The sequence below is a fragment of the Balaenoptera physalus genome (genome assembly GCF_965194825.1).
Source record: "Balaenoptera physalus genome assembly, chromosome: 17".
Classification (NCBI taxonomy): Eukaryota; Metazoa; Chordata; class Mammalia; order Artiodactyla; family Balaenopteridae; genus Balaenoptera; species Balaenoptera physalus.
This window is the reverse complement of record NC_138895.1, coordinates 33,443,799-33,458,388: the sequence shown is the minus strand read 5'-3', so window position 1 is coordinate 33,458,388 and position 14,590 is coordinate 33,443,799. Positions and strand designations below refer to the sequence as shown.

Here is a 14,590-nt window from a genome sequence, read left to right as displayed (position 1 = left end):
AGGGTCTATGTGGCAGATTACCTCACTGGTGCTGACCAGATTATTCCATACTGACCAGTTAAGATTACATTCCTAGAGAAGGCTGAAACTGCAATTAGTATAGTTATTAAGCCCCAGTTTGTTGATGTGAGCCTGGGTCAAGTGACTCCATTTTGGGCCTGTGGTTTTCTTTTTAACAATACTGTTCCAAGGTTTGGACCAATAGATACATACAACAGGGAAATAGATTTTTAAATCAGTGTAGGTGTTGGTGTCATCGAAAAAAAATTAATCAACAGTCAATCTAAGAAAGAAATGGATAACTTTATTCTAGTCAAGCTGAAGATTATAACCTGGGAAAGCCTTTCAGAAAGCTCTGAGGATTGTTCTGTCCATTAGAGGTGAAAGCACAGTTATATAAGCTTTTGAGACAACAAAGTAACATATTGACAGTTTACATAGTCCAACAAGGCAAATAGTGGATCATCATGACCCCTTACAGGACTGAGAAAGGAATGTTATCTTCTAAGGAGTTACCTTGCTGGCTCCAGGAAGATATTGCTTGTTTTTGGCGAGCAGGCATTCCTGTGTCTTCTAAGGAGATCTAATTAATGTATATTGCAGATGTACAATGCACACTGCAGAGGAGGGAGTAGTGGCTTAAAAAAGGCAGAGAGAGAATTTTATGTCAAAATTTTCTTGTCCTGCCTTAACAACAATTTTATTTCATATAGGAAAGAACTATCTGATAGAATGGTCTGGAGATGAAATACATTGCCTCGATAGGTAATAAGGTCCCCCATCATCAATGAAAGTTTTTAATCATGATACATGCATGCATACTTAACATCTTCGCTGTAGAGGAATTTGAGGCATAATTTTTCCTTTCAACCTTAGAAAATCGTTAATTCTGACACCAAATTTAAAATGATTAAGGACAAAATTGGTAACAAGAGTAGAGGCACTGTAGAATAAATTTTCTGGAAAAGGATTAGAAGGGAAGAACAGATCAAGTAAAGGAATTTAATTTTAAGGAAAATCCGGGATTTGGGGGAAAAAAAAAAAAAGGTCCAGTGGAGAGTGAGAGAAATGGCAGGAGGTAGTTTGGGAAGTAGGCTCTATGAAAGATGGGAAGTGCAATTTTAGAGAAGAAACACATTTCTGAAACTAATGAGTTGCTTGTGAGAATGGATAAACATGGAAGTTTTCTGATTCTCCTGTCTCCCAGTTGGTCCTAATTTTTCTTCATAAATTAGGAAATTAAGTATTTGACTGAGGGGGCTGAGGGTGGGCAGAGGATTAATGACAAAGGAGGGAAATATAAACCACCCCCTACTGCTTGATACTGCTGATGAAACACCTTAGTCTTTCATAATTGTCAATTTCTTTAGTATAACTTTCAGCATAATTTAGTCTTGCATTTTGTCTTGTTCCACATCAGCTCTGCTTTTCTACTGTCATAATTCGTTTGTCCCTTCTGAAGTTCTTCCTTAAAGAGCTGAGTTGCAGATTCTAATCCACTGATCTGATTATCATGTTTAACGTGAAGTGATCTTTCCAAAATGCAAAATATAACTAAAATTGTTTTAGGAATTCAAGTTGGATGAAAAAATAGTAAAAATTTTAAATTAAACCTCAGTTCTGAGATTACATTCTGAAGACAAGTGTGGCAATCAGACATAAGGAAAACAGATCTGTGAACCAAAGAGAAATTATTTTATGCACAATTCTATCCTGTTTCTTTTAAAAAATTTCTTTCTATTGAAGTATAGTTGATCTACAATATTGTGTTACTTTCAGGTGTACAGCAAAGTGATTCAGTTATATATATATATATATTTATATATATATATGTTTTTGATTGTTTTCCATTATAGGTTATTACAAGATATTGAATATAGTTCCCTGTGCTATACAGTAAATCCTTGTTGTTTATTTTATATATGGTATTGTGTGTCTGTTAATCCTATACTCCTAATTTATCTCTCCTCCGCTTCCCCTTTGGTAACCATAAATTTGCTTTCTATGTCTGTGAGTCTGTTTCTGTTTTGTAAATAAGTTCATTTGCACTATTTTTTAGATTCCACTTATAAGTGCTATCATATACTATTATTTATCTTTTCTGTCTGATTTACTTCACTTAATATGATAATCCCTAGGTCCATCCATGTTGCTGCAAATGGCATTATTTCATTCTTTTTTATGAGTAATATTTCACCATATATATGCCACATCTTCTTTATCCACTCATCTGTTGATGGACACTTAAGTTGTTTCCATGTCTTGGCTATTGTAAATAGTGCTGCTATGAACATTGGGGTGTATGTATCTTTTTGATTTAGAGTTCTTGTCTTTTCCAGATATATGCCCAGGAGTGGGATTGCTGGATCATATGTAACTCTATTTTTAGTTTTTTAAGGAACCTCCATACTGTTTTCCATAGTGGCTACACCAATTTACATTCCCACCAACAGTGTAGGAGGGTTCTCTTTTTTTCCACACCTTCTCCAGCATTTATTATTTGTAGACTTTTTGATGATGGCCATTCTGACCTGTGTGAGGTGGTACCTCATTGTAGTCTTGATTTGCATTTCTTTAGTAATTAGTGATGTTGTGCTTCTTTTCATGTGCCTGATGGGCATCTGTACATCTTCTTTGGAGAAATGTCTATTTAGGTCTTCTGCCCATTTTTTGATTGGGTTGTTTGTTTTTTTTTATTGAGTCATATGAGCTGTTTGCATATATTGGAAATTAAGCCCTTGTCAGTCACACAATTTGCAAATATTTTCTCCCAATCCATAGGCTTTCTCTTCATTTTGTTTATGGTTTCCTTTGCTGTGCAAAAGCTTGTAAGTTTGATTAAGTCCCAGTTGTTTATTTTTGCTTTTATTTCTTTTGCTTTGGGAGACTGACCTAAGAAAATATTGCTACAATTTATGTCAGAGAATGTTTTGCCTATGTTCTCTTCTAGGAGTTTTACAGTGTCATGTCTTATATTTAAGTCTTTAAGCCATTTTGAGTTTATTTTGTATATGGTTTGAGGGAGTGCTCTTACTTCATTGATTTACATGTGGCTGTCCAGCTTTCCCAACACCACTTGCTGCAGAGACTGTCTTTTCTTCATTGTGTATTCTTGCCTCCTTTGTCAAATATTAACTGACTGTAGGTGTGTGTGTTTATTTCTGGGCTCTCTATTCTGTTCCATTGACCCATATGTCTGTTTTTGTGCCAATACCATGCTGTTTTGATTACTGTAGTTTTGTAGTATTGTTTGACATCTGGAAAGGTTATGCTTTCAGCTTTGTTCTTTTTCCTCAAAATTACTTTTGCAATTCTGGGTCTTTTGTGGTCCCATCTAAGTTCTAGGATAATTTGTTCTAGTTCTGTGAAAAATGTCATGGGTAATTTGATAGAGATCACATTAAATCTATATATTGCTTTGGGTGGTATGGCCATTTAAACTATATTAATTCTTCCAATCCAAGAACATGGTATATCTTTCCATTTGCTTGAATCATCTTTAATTTCCTTTATCAATGTTTTATAGTTCTCAGTGTATAAGCCTTTCACATCCTTGGTTAGGTTTATTCTTAGGTATTTTATTTTTTGATGAATTGTTGAGATTTTCCCCTTTCCTATAGAGTCTTGCTTTTTTCTATTTAGGGAAGACCATTCAATATTTCCTTTAGGATAGGTTTAGTATTGCTTTATTCTTTAAGTTTTTGCCTCTCTGAGAAATTCTTTGTGTCTCCTTCTATCCTAAATGATAATCTTGCTGGATAGAGTACAGTATTCTAGGTTGCAGATTTTTCCCTTTCAAGACTTTGAATATATTTTGCCACTCCCTTTTGGCCCACCAAATTTCTGGAGAGAAATCAGCTGATAGCCTTATGGGGGCTCCCTTGTAACTGACTCTTTGTTTTTCCCTTGCTGCCTTCAGAATCCTCTTTTTCATCTTTAACTTTTGCCATTTTAATTCTGATATGTCTTAGAGTAGATCTGTTTGGGTTCATCTTGTTTGGGACCCTCTGTGCTTCCTGTACCTGAATATCTGTTTCCTTTTTTAGGTTTGAGAAGTTTTCAGCCATAATTTCTTCAAATACAGTTTTGATCCCCTTTTCTCTCTCTTCTCCTTCTGGGATTCCTATTATGTGTAGGTTGACGTGCTTTACTTATCCTACAGATCTCATATGTTGCTTTCATTTTTAAAATTTGTCTTTCTGCCTGCTATTCTGATTTGATGATTTCCCTTAGCCTATCTTCCAGATCACTTACTCATTCTTCTGCATTATTTAGTTTGCTATTTATTGCCTTCAGCTCAGTTTTCATCTCAGCAATTGAGTTGTTTAATTTTGATTAGTTCTTCTTTAAAGTTTCTAACTCCTTGTTACAGTGATCTGCATTTCTATTGATAGTCTTTTCTTAATTCCTTCAGCATTTTTATTACCACCTATTTGAACTTGGGGTCTCGTAGACTGGAGAGGTCTGTTTCACTGTTTGTTCTTTCAGAGGATTTCTCTTGTTCTTTTAATTGGGAGTAGTTCCTCTGCTTCTTCATTTTACTTATATTGCTCTGACTCTATGAATTTAAGAGAAACAGTTATCTACTATGGTCTTGAAGGGCTGTTTTTATGTGGGAGCAACCTCTGTAGACTGTATGAGTCCAATATTTTGGTGTGAGGTCTGTTTTTAGCATGGATGCTTGCCACATCTTTCCTCAGGGTGTGCTGGCCCTTGTCCCCTTGATAGAGGATGTGACTGGTGCCATGGTGACCAGTGCCTGCAATGGATGTTGCGCAGGTTCTCCTCTTTGCTTTGTGGTTGTCACAAACCTGTTGGGGGCAGTGTCTGCTCCCCAGTTGTTGGAGTAGAAGCCTCCAGATAGAGTTCTAAGCTGTGGTGTGATGTAGACAGGACTGGAGGGCTCCCTCTGGGAAAGGAGCTGCTGTGTGTTCTCTCCAGGAGCTGTTTGCTAGTAAGTGTGACTCTGTGATGCCGCCTGCCACCTGGTGTGCACGCCAACAAAGATCACCATTGCTGGCACTGTTGTCCGTGGCCACCTCCACTGTGGGAGTGCCAGTAATCGGCTCAGATTTCAGGGTGTGCCTCCATGTGTTCACACCCGCAAAGTTGGCAAAACCTGCTGTGACTGGCACCCCACTTCACTGTGAGCAAGCTGATAATGAGGCTGCTATGGTGAACCCACGCCCCACCCCTCCCTTCCTGTGTTGACAATGGGGCTCCTATAGCAGACCTATGCTCTGTCCTGTGCACAACCCAGGTTGCAGCTGGGCCACACTCCAGGCCCTTAGCCTGTTTCTGTGCAGCCAAACTGAGTCCCCTCCCTGGATCTGTCTGCTGAAGCCTGAATATCAGCACTGAGTAGCTGTGCACGTCAGCAGGTGCGCCTCTGGGGCAGGGAAGTGTGGCGATGTGTCACGGACTGTCTGTGCTGGTCTCTCTTTATCTTGCAGGGCTGTAAGCCAGCTCTGCACTCTCCTCTTGAGCTTCTGAAGCTCCCTATCTGTCCTACCAGACTTCCCAGCCAGTGAAGGAGGTTCCCAGCGTGAGGGAATCTTTCTTCTTTCACAGTTCCCTCCCAGGGTTGCAGGTCTCATCCTGATTCCTCTTCTCCCTTTTCCCTTCATTCTGCCTGGTTATGTGGCAGTCTTACTTGTAGCTTAGGTTGTATGAGATTTTCTGCAAGCTTTCAGTAGGTATTCTGCGAGAATTGTTCCACATGTAGATGTATTTTTGATGTACTTGTGGGAGGAGGCAAGTTCCATATCACTCTACTCTGCCATCTTGATCCCCTTCTCTATGTGTTTCTTAAAACAGAGGGTCTCAAACTATAGCATGCATAATGGCCTGGAGAGTTTGTTAAAACAGATTCCTGGACTCACTACCAGAGATTGATTCAAAAGGTCTGTTAGGGGCCATGAGTTTGCATTTCTAACAAGCTCCAGGTGATGCTAATGCAGCTGCTCTGTGGACTACTCCTCTGCGTAGCACTGCCTTAACATACAGTGCAAAGAATGCATTAGCATTACCTATTACTATCTAGTTAAAAAGTAGATTATTATAAAATTTTAGGCCCCTTCTTAGAGGGATTGAATCTTAGTCATTTTCTTATTAATTCTATTGTTCACATTCATGTATACCACCTATAATTTAGTACTTCATATTTTTTTATTTAAATATTATAAAATGAAAATTTTATATAAGTAGAAAACCAGTACCACTTGTTATATGTAATTTTCAAATGAAATATGATTTTTAAAATTATAAAAATTCCTACTATTTTCCCTGAAGCCTAGTCTCTTTTTGTTAACAATGAAGGATGATAGCACTACTGTAACATTCTGCTTTACTTAACTAGATGACTCGATAAAGAATTACAAAGAAATTCCTCTGTGACTCAAATGTTAATTTAGTGCTGCTTGTCTGGGTACTACCTAAAACAATCCCATTTACTACCAGCTGTATTCACATTACATCCTGGGAAATGTGATTTCAAGGAAACATCTTCCTCCTCCCTTCTCCTGCTTTCATTCCACTGAACCATTCATTAAAGAGATATTTAGAAAGTGTCTACGCCAGGCCCTGTTCTATACTGACAGGTCATACTCAGAATACCTTGTTGCACCTTCCCCTAAACATCACTGTGTTATCAATTACTGGTATAATGAACATTGGTTGCTGAGACTGTAACAATTCTACTAATGGCTGAGAGCTCATTGTAGATTCACCTTGATCCTTGTCATCATCTTCTTCATTGTACATTGTTGTTATTTGTGCAGAAAAAGTTTACAGAGCTGCAGTGATGGATGACTGCATCTGTGCCTCCCTAAGTTATGGAAGAAAGTGGTTGGTATGCATGGAGCCATAAGCATACAGACTGATTGGAAATCTTGAGTTTTTAGATCTACGCAGAAAATGAAAAAAAAAAAAAAAGGGCAAAGTTCACTTTATCAATCCAGGTACCACATCATCAAATGATAAAAGTCAATTTGAAACCATCAAGATTCAAAATACTTAAAAAGTTGTATAGAGAAACGGGTAAAGCCTCCAAAAGATTTTTCCTCCCATTTCCCAAAATAATCTTTATCCAAACACTTTAAAAAATAAGATATAATAAAAGATAATTCATATGCTTAGTTTCCAACTTTCCCTAGTAATTTCCATATTTCTCAGAGACACAGTAATGAGGCACCACAGGTCCAGCTCCAAAATGGAGATTAAAATACTTATTTTAATAAAATATTTAATTGCCTCAATGCCATCTAGTTATTTTACTCATTTTTTCTTTTTTCAAACTGTGGGTCATACTGTATATCCCAACTTGAAAACTTGTACTTTCAAATTTATCTTGTATCACACTTTTTGCTGACACTGCTAATAAACATTTTCAGAAAAGAGCTATTACTACTTGTAAGTTTTCACATTAGTGACATAACACACTAAACAAAAAAAGAACTCACACTGTATATTACTGGTGTGAAAGAGTTAAGAAAATGAAAAAAGCATCCCTGATAATATTATGTGGCAATTAAAATGAATGAGTTAAGCTTATATGTGATCTGGAAGGCTGCACATGATGTACTATTAAGCGCAAAAATCAGGTTGCAGTATGATGTGTTATAAGGATGATAATATTAGAAAAGATCCATACCCAAATGGGCATATATTTATTTATTTATTTATTTATTAACCTTAATTTTAAAAAATTGAAGTATAGTTGATTTACAATGTTGTGTTCATTTCTGCTGCACAGCAAAGTGACTCAGTCATACATATATATACATTCTCTTTTTAAAATATTCTTTTCCATTATGGTTTATCATAGGATTTTTTTTTTTCTTTTTAAAATCTTTATTGGAGAATAATTGTTTTACAATGGTGTGTTAGTTTCTGCTGTATAACAAAGTGAATCAGCTATATATATAAACAAGTATCTGGATTTCTCCTCCCACTTGCGTCTCCTTCCCACTCTCCCTATCTCACCCCTCTAGGTGGACACAAAGCACCGAGCTGATCTCCCTGTGCCATGTGGCTGCTGCCCACTAGCTATTTTACATTTGTGAGTATATATAAGCCCATGCCACTCTCTCACTTTGTCCCAGCTTACCCTTCACTCTCCCATGTCCTCAAGTCCATTCTCTACATCTGTGTCTTTATTCCTGTCTTCCCCTAGGTTTTTCAGAACCCCCCCCCTTATTTTTTTTAGATTTCATATATGTGTTAGCGTACAGTATTTATTTTCTCTTTCTGACTTACTTCACTCTGTATGACAGTCTCTAGGTGCACCCACCACACTGCAAATAACTCAATTTCATTTCTTTTTATGGCTGAGTAATATTCCATTCTATATATGTGTCACATCTTCTTTATCCACTCATCTGTTGATGGACACTTAGGTTGCTTCCATGTGCTGGCTATTGTATATAGTGATGCAATGAACATTGTGGTACATGACTCTTTTTGAATTATGGTTTTCTCAGGGTTTATACCCAGTAGTGGGATTGCTGGGTCATATGGTAGTTCTATTTTTAGTTTTTAAAGGAACCTCCATACAGCTCTCTATCGTGGCTGTATGAATTTACATTCCCATGAACAGTGCAAGAGGGTTCCCATTTCTCCACACCCTCTCCAGCATTTACTGTTCGTAGATTTTTTGATGATGGCCATTCTGATTGGTGTGAGGTGATACCTCATTATAGTTTTGATTTGCATGTCTCTAATGATTAGTGATGTTGCGCATCCTTTCATGTGTTTGTTGGCAATCTGTATATCTTCTTTGGAGAAATGTCTATTTAGGTCTTCTATTTTTGGATTGGGTTGTTTTTTTGATATTGAGCTGCATGAGCTGCGTGTATATTTTGGAGATTAACCCTTTGTCAGTTGCTTTGTTTGCAAATATTTTTTCCCATTCTGAGGATTGTCTTTTCGTCTTTTTTATGGTTTTATTTGCTGTGCTAAACCTTTCAAGTTTCATTACGTTCCATTTAATATTGTTTTTATTTCCATTTCTCTAGGACGTGGGTCAAAAAGGATCTTGCTGTGATTTATGTCATAGAGTGTTCTGCCTATGTTTTCCTCTAAGAGTTTTTTAGTGTCTGGCCTTACATTTATGACTTTGATCCATTTTGAGTTTATATTTATGTATGGTGTTAGGAAGTGTTCTAATTTCATTCTTTTACATGTAGGTGTCCAGTTTTCCCAGCACCACTTACTGAAGAGGCTGTCTTTTCTCCATTGTATATGCTTGCCTCCTTTATCGAAGATAAGGTGACCATATGTGTGTGGGTTTATCTCTGGGCTTTCTATCCTGTTCCATTGATCTTTCTTGTTTTTGTGCCAGTACCAAACTGTCTTGATTACTGTAGCTTTGTAATATAGTCTGAAGTCAGGGAGCCTGTTTCCTCCAGCTCCATTTTTGTAGATAGCCTATATACGGGTCTTTTTGTATCCTTTCAGCCAGTCTATGTCTTTTGTTTGGAGCATTTAATTCATTTACATTTAAGGTAGTTATTGATATGTATGTTCCTATAACCATTTTCTTAATTGTTTTGGGTTTGTTATTGTAGGTCTTTTCCTTCTTTGTGTTTCCTGCCTAGAGAAGTTCCTTTAGCATTTGTTGTAAAGCTGGTTCGGTGGTGCTGAATTCTCTTAGCTTTTTTTTTGTCTGTAAGGGTGTTAATTTTTCTGTTGAATCTGAGTGAGATCCTTGCTGGGTAGAGTAATCTTGGGTGTAGGTTTTTCCCTTTCATCACTTTAAATATGTCCTGCCACTCCCTTCTGGCTTGCAGAGTTTCTGCTGAAAGATAAACTGTTAGTCTTATGGAGATTCTCTTGTATGTTATTTGTTGCTTTTCCCTTGCTGCTTTTAAAATTTGTCCTTTTTAATTTTTGATAGTTTGATTATTATGTGTCTTGGAGTGTTTCTCCTTGGATTTATCCTGTATGGGACTCACTGTGCTTCCTGGACTTGACTGACTATTTCCTTTCCCACATTAGGGAAGTTTTCAACTATAATCTCTTCAAATATTTTCTCAATCCCTTTTTTAATCTTTTTCTTCTTCTGGGATCCCTATAATTCAGATGTTAGTGTGTCTAATGTTGTCCCAGAGGTCTCTGAGACTGTCCTCAATTCTTTTTATTCTTTTTTTATTCTGCTCTGCGGTAGTTATTTCCACTATTTTATCTTTCAGGTCACTTGTCTGTTCTTCTGCCTCAGTTATTCTGCTATTGATTCCTTCTAGAGAATTTTTAATTTTATTTTTGTTCATCAGTGTTTGTTTGCTCTTTAGTTCTTCTAGGTCCTTGTTAAACGTTTCTTGTATTTTCTCCATTCTATTTCCAAGATTTTGGATCACCTTTCCTATCATTATTCTGAATTCTTTTTCAAGTAGGCTGCCCATTTCCTCTTCAGTTGTTTGGTCTGGTGTGTTTTTACCTTGCTCCTTCATCTGCTGTGTATTTCTCTGTCTTCTCATTTTGCTTAACTTACTGTGTTTGGGGCCTCCTTTTCACAGGCTGCAGGTTCGTAGTTTCCATTGCTTTTGTTTCTTCTCCCAGTGGCTAAGGTTGGTTCAGTGGGTTGTGTAGGCTTCCTGGTGGAGAGGACTAGTGCCTGTGTTCTGGTGGATGAGACTGGATCTTGTCTTTGGTGGGCAGGACTGTGTCCAGTGGTGTGTTTTGGGATGTCTGTGAACTATGATTTTAGGCAGCCTCTCTGCTAATGGGTGCTTGTGTTCTTGTCTTGCTAGTTGTTTGGCATAGGGTGTGCAGCACTGTAGCTTGCTGGTTGTTGAGTCGAGCTGGGTCTTAGCATTGCGATGGAGATCTCTGTGAGAGCTTTCACCATTTCATATGACGTGGGGCTGGGAGGCCTCTGGTGGACCAATGTCCTGAACTCGGCTCTCCCAGCTCAGAGGCTTAGGCCTGACACCCGGCCAGAGGACCAAGACCCTGTCAGCCACTCGACTCAGAAGAAAAGGGAGAATAAAAAAGAAAGAAAGAAAGAAAAAAATAAAATAAAGTAAAATAAAATAATTAGAAAAAATTAAAAAACAATTTTTTTAAATAAAAAAAAAAAAGTACTAAAAAAAGGGACAAGCAAACCAAAAGCAAATCCACCAATGCTAAAAGCCTAAAAACTATCCGAAAAAAAGAAACAAAACAAAAAAACCAAAAAAATGGACAAACAGAACTCTAGGACAAATGGTAAAAGTAAAGGTATACAGACAAAATCACACAAAGAAGCATACACATACACACTCACAAAAAGAGAAAAAGGAAAAAATACATGTAAAAAAAAAAGAAGAGAGCAACCAAATCAATAAACAAATCTACCAATGATAATAAGCTCTAACTACTAAACTAAAATAAACATAAAACCAGAAACAAATTAGATGCAGAAAGCAAACACCACATCTACAGTTGCTCCCAAAGTCCACCGCCACAATTTTGGGATGATTTGTTGTCTGTTGAGGTATTCCACAGATGCAGGGCACATCAAGTTGATTGTGGAGATTTAATCCACTGCTCCTGAGGCTGCTGGGACAGATTTCCTTTTCTCTTCTTTGTTTGCACAGCTCCTGAGGTCCAGCTTTGGATTTGGCCCCGCCTCTGCGTGTAGGTCACCTGAGGGTGTCTGTTCCCTGCCCAGATAGGGCGGGGTTAAAGGAGCAGCTGATTAGGGGGCTCTGGCTCACTCAGGCCGGGAGGGAGGGATGGGTATGGAATGCGGGGCGAGCCTGACTGTCAGGTTGCAACAGCCTGAGGCGCACTGTGTGTTCTCCTGGGGAAGTTGTCCCTGGATCACGGGACCCTGTCAGTGGCGGGCTGCATAGGCTCTGGGAGAGGAGGTGTGGATGGTGACCTGTGCTTGCACACAGGCTTCTTGGTGGCTGCAGCAGCAACCTTAGTGTCTCATGCCCGCCTTTGGTGTCCACACTGGTAGCTGTGGTTCATGCCTGTCTCTGGAGCTCGTTTAGACGGTGCTCTGAATCCCCTCTCCTCGCACACCCTGAAACAATGGTCTCTTGCCTCTTAGGCAGGTCCAGACTTTTTCCCGGACTCCCTCCCAGATAGTTGTGGATCACTAGCCCCCTTCAGGCTGTGTTCACACAAGCAACCCCAGTCTTCTCCCTGGGATCTGACCTCCGAAGCCTGAGCCTCAGCTCCCAGCCCCCACCTGCCCCAGCGGGTGAGCAGACAAGCCTCTCTGGCTGGTGAGTGCTGGTAGGCACTGATCCTCTGTGTGGGAATATCTCCACTTTGCCCTCGCACCCCTGCTGCTGTGCTCTCTTCCATGGCCCTGAAGCTTCCCCACTGCCCACCCCCCATCTCCGCCAGTGAAGGGGCTTCCTAGTGTGTGGAAACTTTTCCTCCTTCACAGCTCCCTCTCAGAGGGGCAGGTCCCCTCCCTATTCTTTTGTATCTGTTTTTCCTTTTTCCCTACCCAGGTACGTGGGGAGTTTCTTGCCTTTTGGGAAGTCTGAGGTCTTCCGCCAGTGTTCAGTAGGTGTTCTGCAGGAGTTGTTCCACATGTAGATGTATTTTTGATGTATTTGTGGGGAGGAAGGTGATCTCCACGTCTTACTCCTCCACCATCTTGAAGGTCCCCCCCGGGCATATACTTTAAATATGAGCAGGAAGAAAGGGATAGAACGATACACATCATGCTGTTAACTTTGGTTGTTACCTTGGTTGTTAGTTGAGGCTAGAAATAGAAGTAGAAACACATGTTGAAGGATTTTTTCTTTATACACTTTGTATTGCTTATCTTTGAAACAATTTTCTAAAGAACTCAATAAATAACATTTAAAAGTTTCTTTGATTTAAGTCTTCAGAAAGTCAAGCATCTTAAACAATAAATAATCCACAAAGAAAGTATATGTGAAAATGGTTTCCATGAGAAACACATGAAACCTGAAGACACTGTTTTGTACAATAAAAATATAATTATTACATTGAAAAAATAGCTTCAATTAACCAGAGACAAAAAGAATTGAACTATGCAGCAAAAATCAAACTTTCTACTGTATTAATTTTAAAAATACTATAATGTCTTGGAAGGAGACTAATATTTATCTGAAGAAGAAATTTCATTAAAGTTTCTAATATTCATATGAATCTCATAAAAACAACATTATCAAGGCAAAAGAAATATAAAATACCCTTTTATGCACTGACTTTTCTTCTTGAAAAAGAGTTACTTATAGGCTTTTATTGTGAAATAAATTTAAAGATGGAGATTGAGAAACCACAAGTATTTCTGGGTAAGGCTGAAGACCCATTTGCTTGTTATCTTTCAATTTTTGTACTATAACTTTGGCAAATTCTTCTCCTTGGATGTCACTAGTATCCAATAATTGTCTGACTTTTGAGGTCCTTGTAGGTTTGGTACTAATGAGTTCATAGTCCTCCTTCATGATCAAATCCCTGGACAGGAGGGCATCTAGAGATTGGTTAAGGCAGGCTTCAGTCATTTGGTTCACAATATCTTCCCTTTTACTCTGGATCCACTGTTGGGTTATACCAGGCTGAAATCGCTCTGTAGAAAAGCAAGGGATGACAAGTAAGAAGGTGGGGACAGATATATAGCTATGAGTAAAATTAGATGAAAAACAAAATAATAAGGCATAAAACCTAACTTTACTATGATTGTGCTCGTATGGAACACCAGTATTTTGAGGGATGCTATTTATTTTCAAGAAACATTCAGATATTTGGGTTATCTCTTCCCTTTCCCTCCAAGAAAAAGCACTGCATTTTTATACACTATAAATCATGGGGGCAAATGTCACTTTTTCTCAGGTTTTTTTTTAAACATAAAGAATACTTGCATATTTGATAAACAAAAATATATTTACCTTTAGTAACATATTAAGTCACACCTCCTCTTACCACTCCCTCCCTAGATAGATGTTCATGGAATACCACTTTGGCCTATTATTACATATCAACACTCATGTCTTCGGGGATTGGAAGTGCTTTCCTACTTATGGTATGTATATATCATACTGAAGAAATAAAGACAAATAAAACATCGTATAGCAGATCTACTGAACATATGGTTGTGAGATAAATGGCATCATTTACAAAGTGTCTCATAGTACATATTTACCTGAATTTCCCTCAGCTGAGAGTGGATTTATTATTGTTAAAGAGCATGGAGCAGCCCTGTGATCACAGAATGTTGCTCTTTGAGCCACAGAAATGTTACTGTCACAACTGTGATTTACTGGACATTGACGCATCACAGAAAAGTCTTGAGTTTTTCCTATAAAACACAACATTTTCATTAAGGGTAGAATATTCCTTAGCTACTCCTATTAGCTAAAATATGAACATCCAGGTCATAGAGAGGGTAGTATTCAGTGTCTCTTAATTTTTCACTGCATAAGCTGGTTCATAAACCTAATTCCACAAGTAAATATTTTTTGGAACAAAAAGGTTTATGCTTAATGTTTTTACCATATTTCTGTCTTATGTAAATTATAAATCATAGAATTTTACTTCTTCGTGTGGTACCATATTTTTTCTTCTGTGTCATCTTCCTCCTTCTGCACTTCAAATGTGTCCTCTAAATTTACATATGATG

The 14,590-nt window shown here is 38.1% G+C and overlaps 1 protein-coding gene and 1 long non-coding RNA gene across 8 annotated transcripts in view; both read right to left on the bottom strand.

Annotated features, from left to right (window-relative positions):
- The window catches only part of LOC309647088, an 846,185-nt gene that overhangs the window by 67,110 nt on the left and 764,485 nt on the right, over positions 1 to 14,590 (bottom strand). The gene's annotated exons all lie outside the window — the stretch shown is intronic.
- RIPK2 (receptor interacting serine/threonine kinase 2) overlaps positions 285 to 14,590 on the bottom strand; it is a gene marked incomplete at its 5' end in the record, with an annotated part of 42,335 nt that continues 28,029 nt past the window's right edge. For 4 of the 7 annotated variants that reach the window (XM_082433990.1, XM_082433991.1, XM_082433993.1 and 1 more), the window contains 3 exons: positions 285 to 12,706; positions 13,164 to 13,540; positions 14,114 to 14,269. In XM_082433990.1, coding sequence (XP_082290116.1) covers positions 13,203 to 13,540; positions 14,114 to 14,269 — 494 coding nt within the window. In that variant the 3' untranslated portion in view covers positions 285 to 12,706; positions 13,164 to 13,202. The remainder of the gene's footprint in view (positions 12,707 to 13,163; positions 13,541 to 14,113; positions 14,270 to 14,590) is intronic. The other 3 variants (XR_014255767.1, XR_014255768.1, XR_014255769.1) reach the window with 3 other exon arrangements.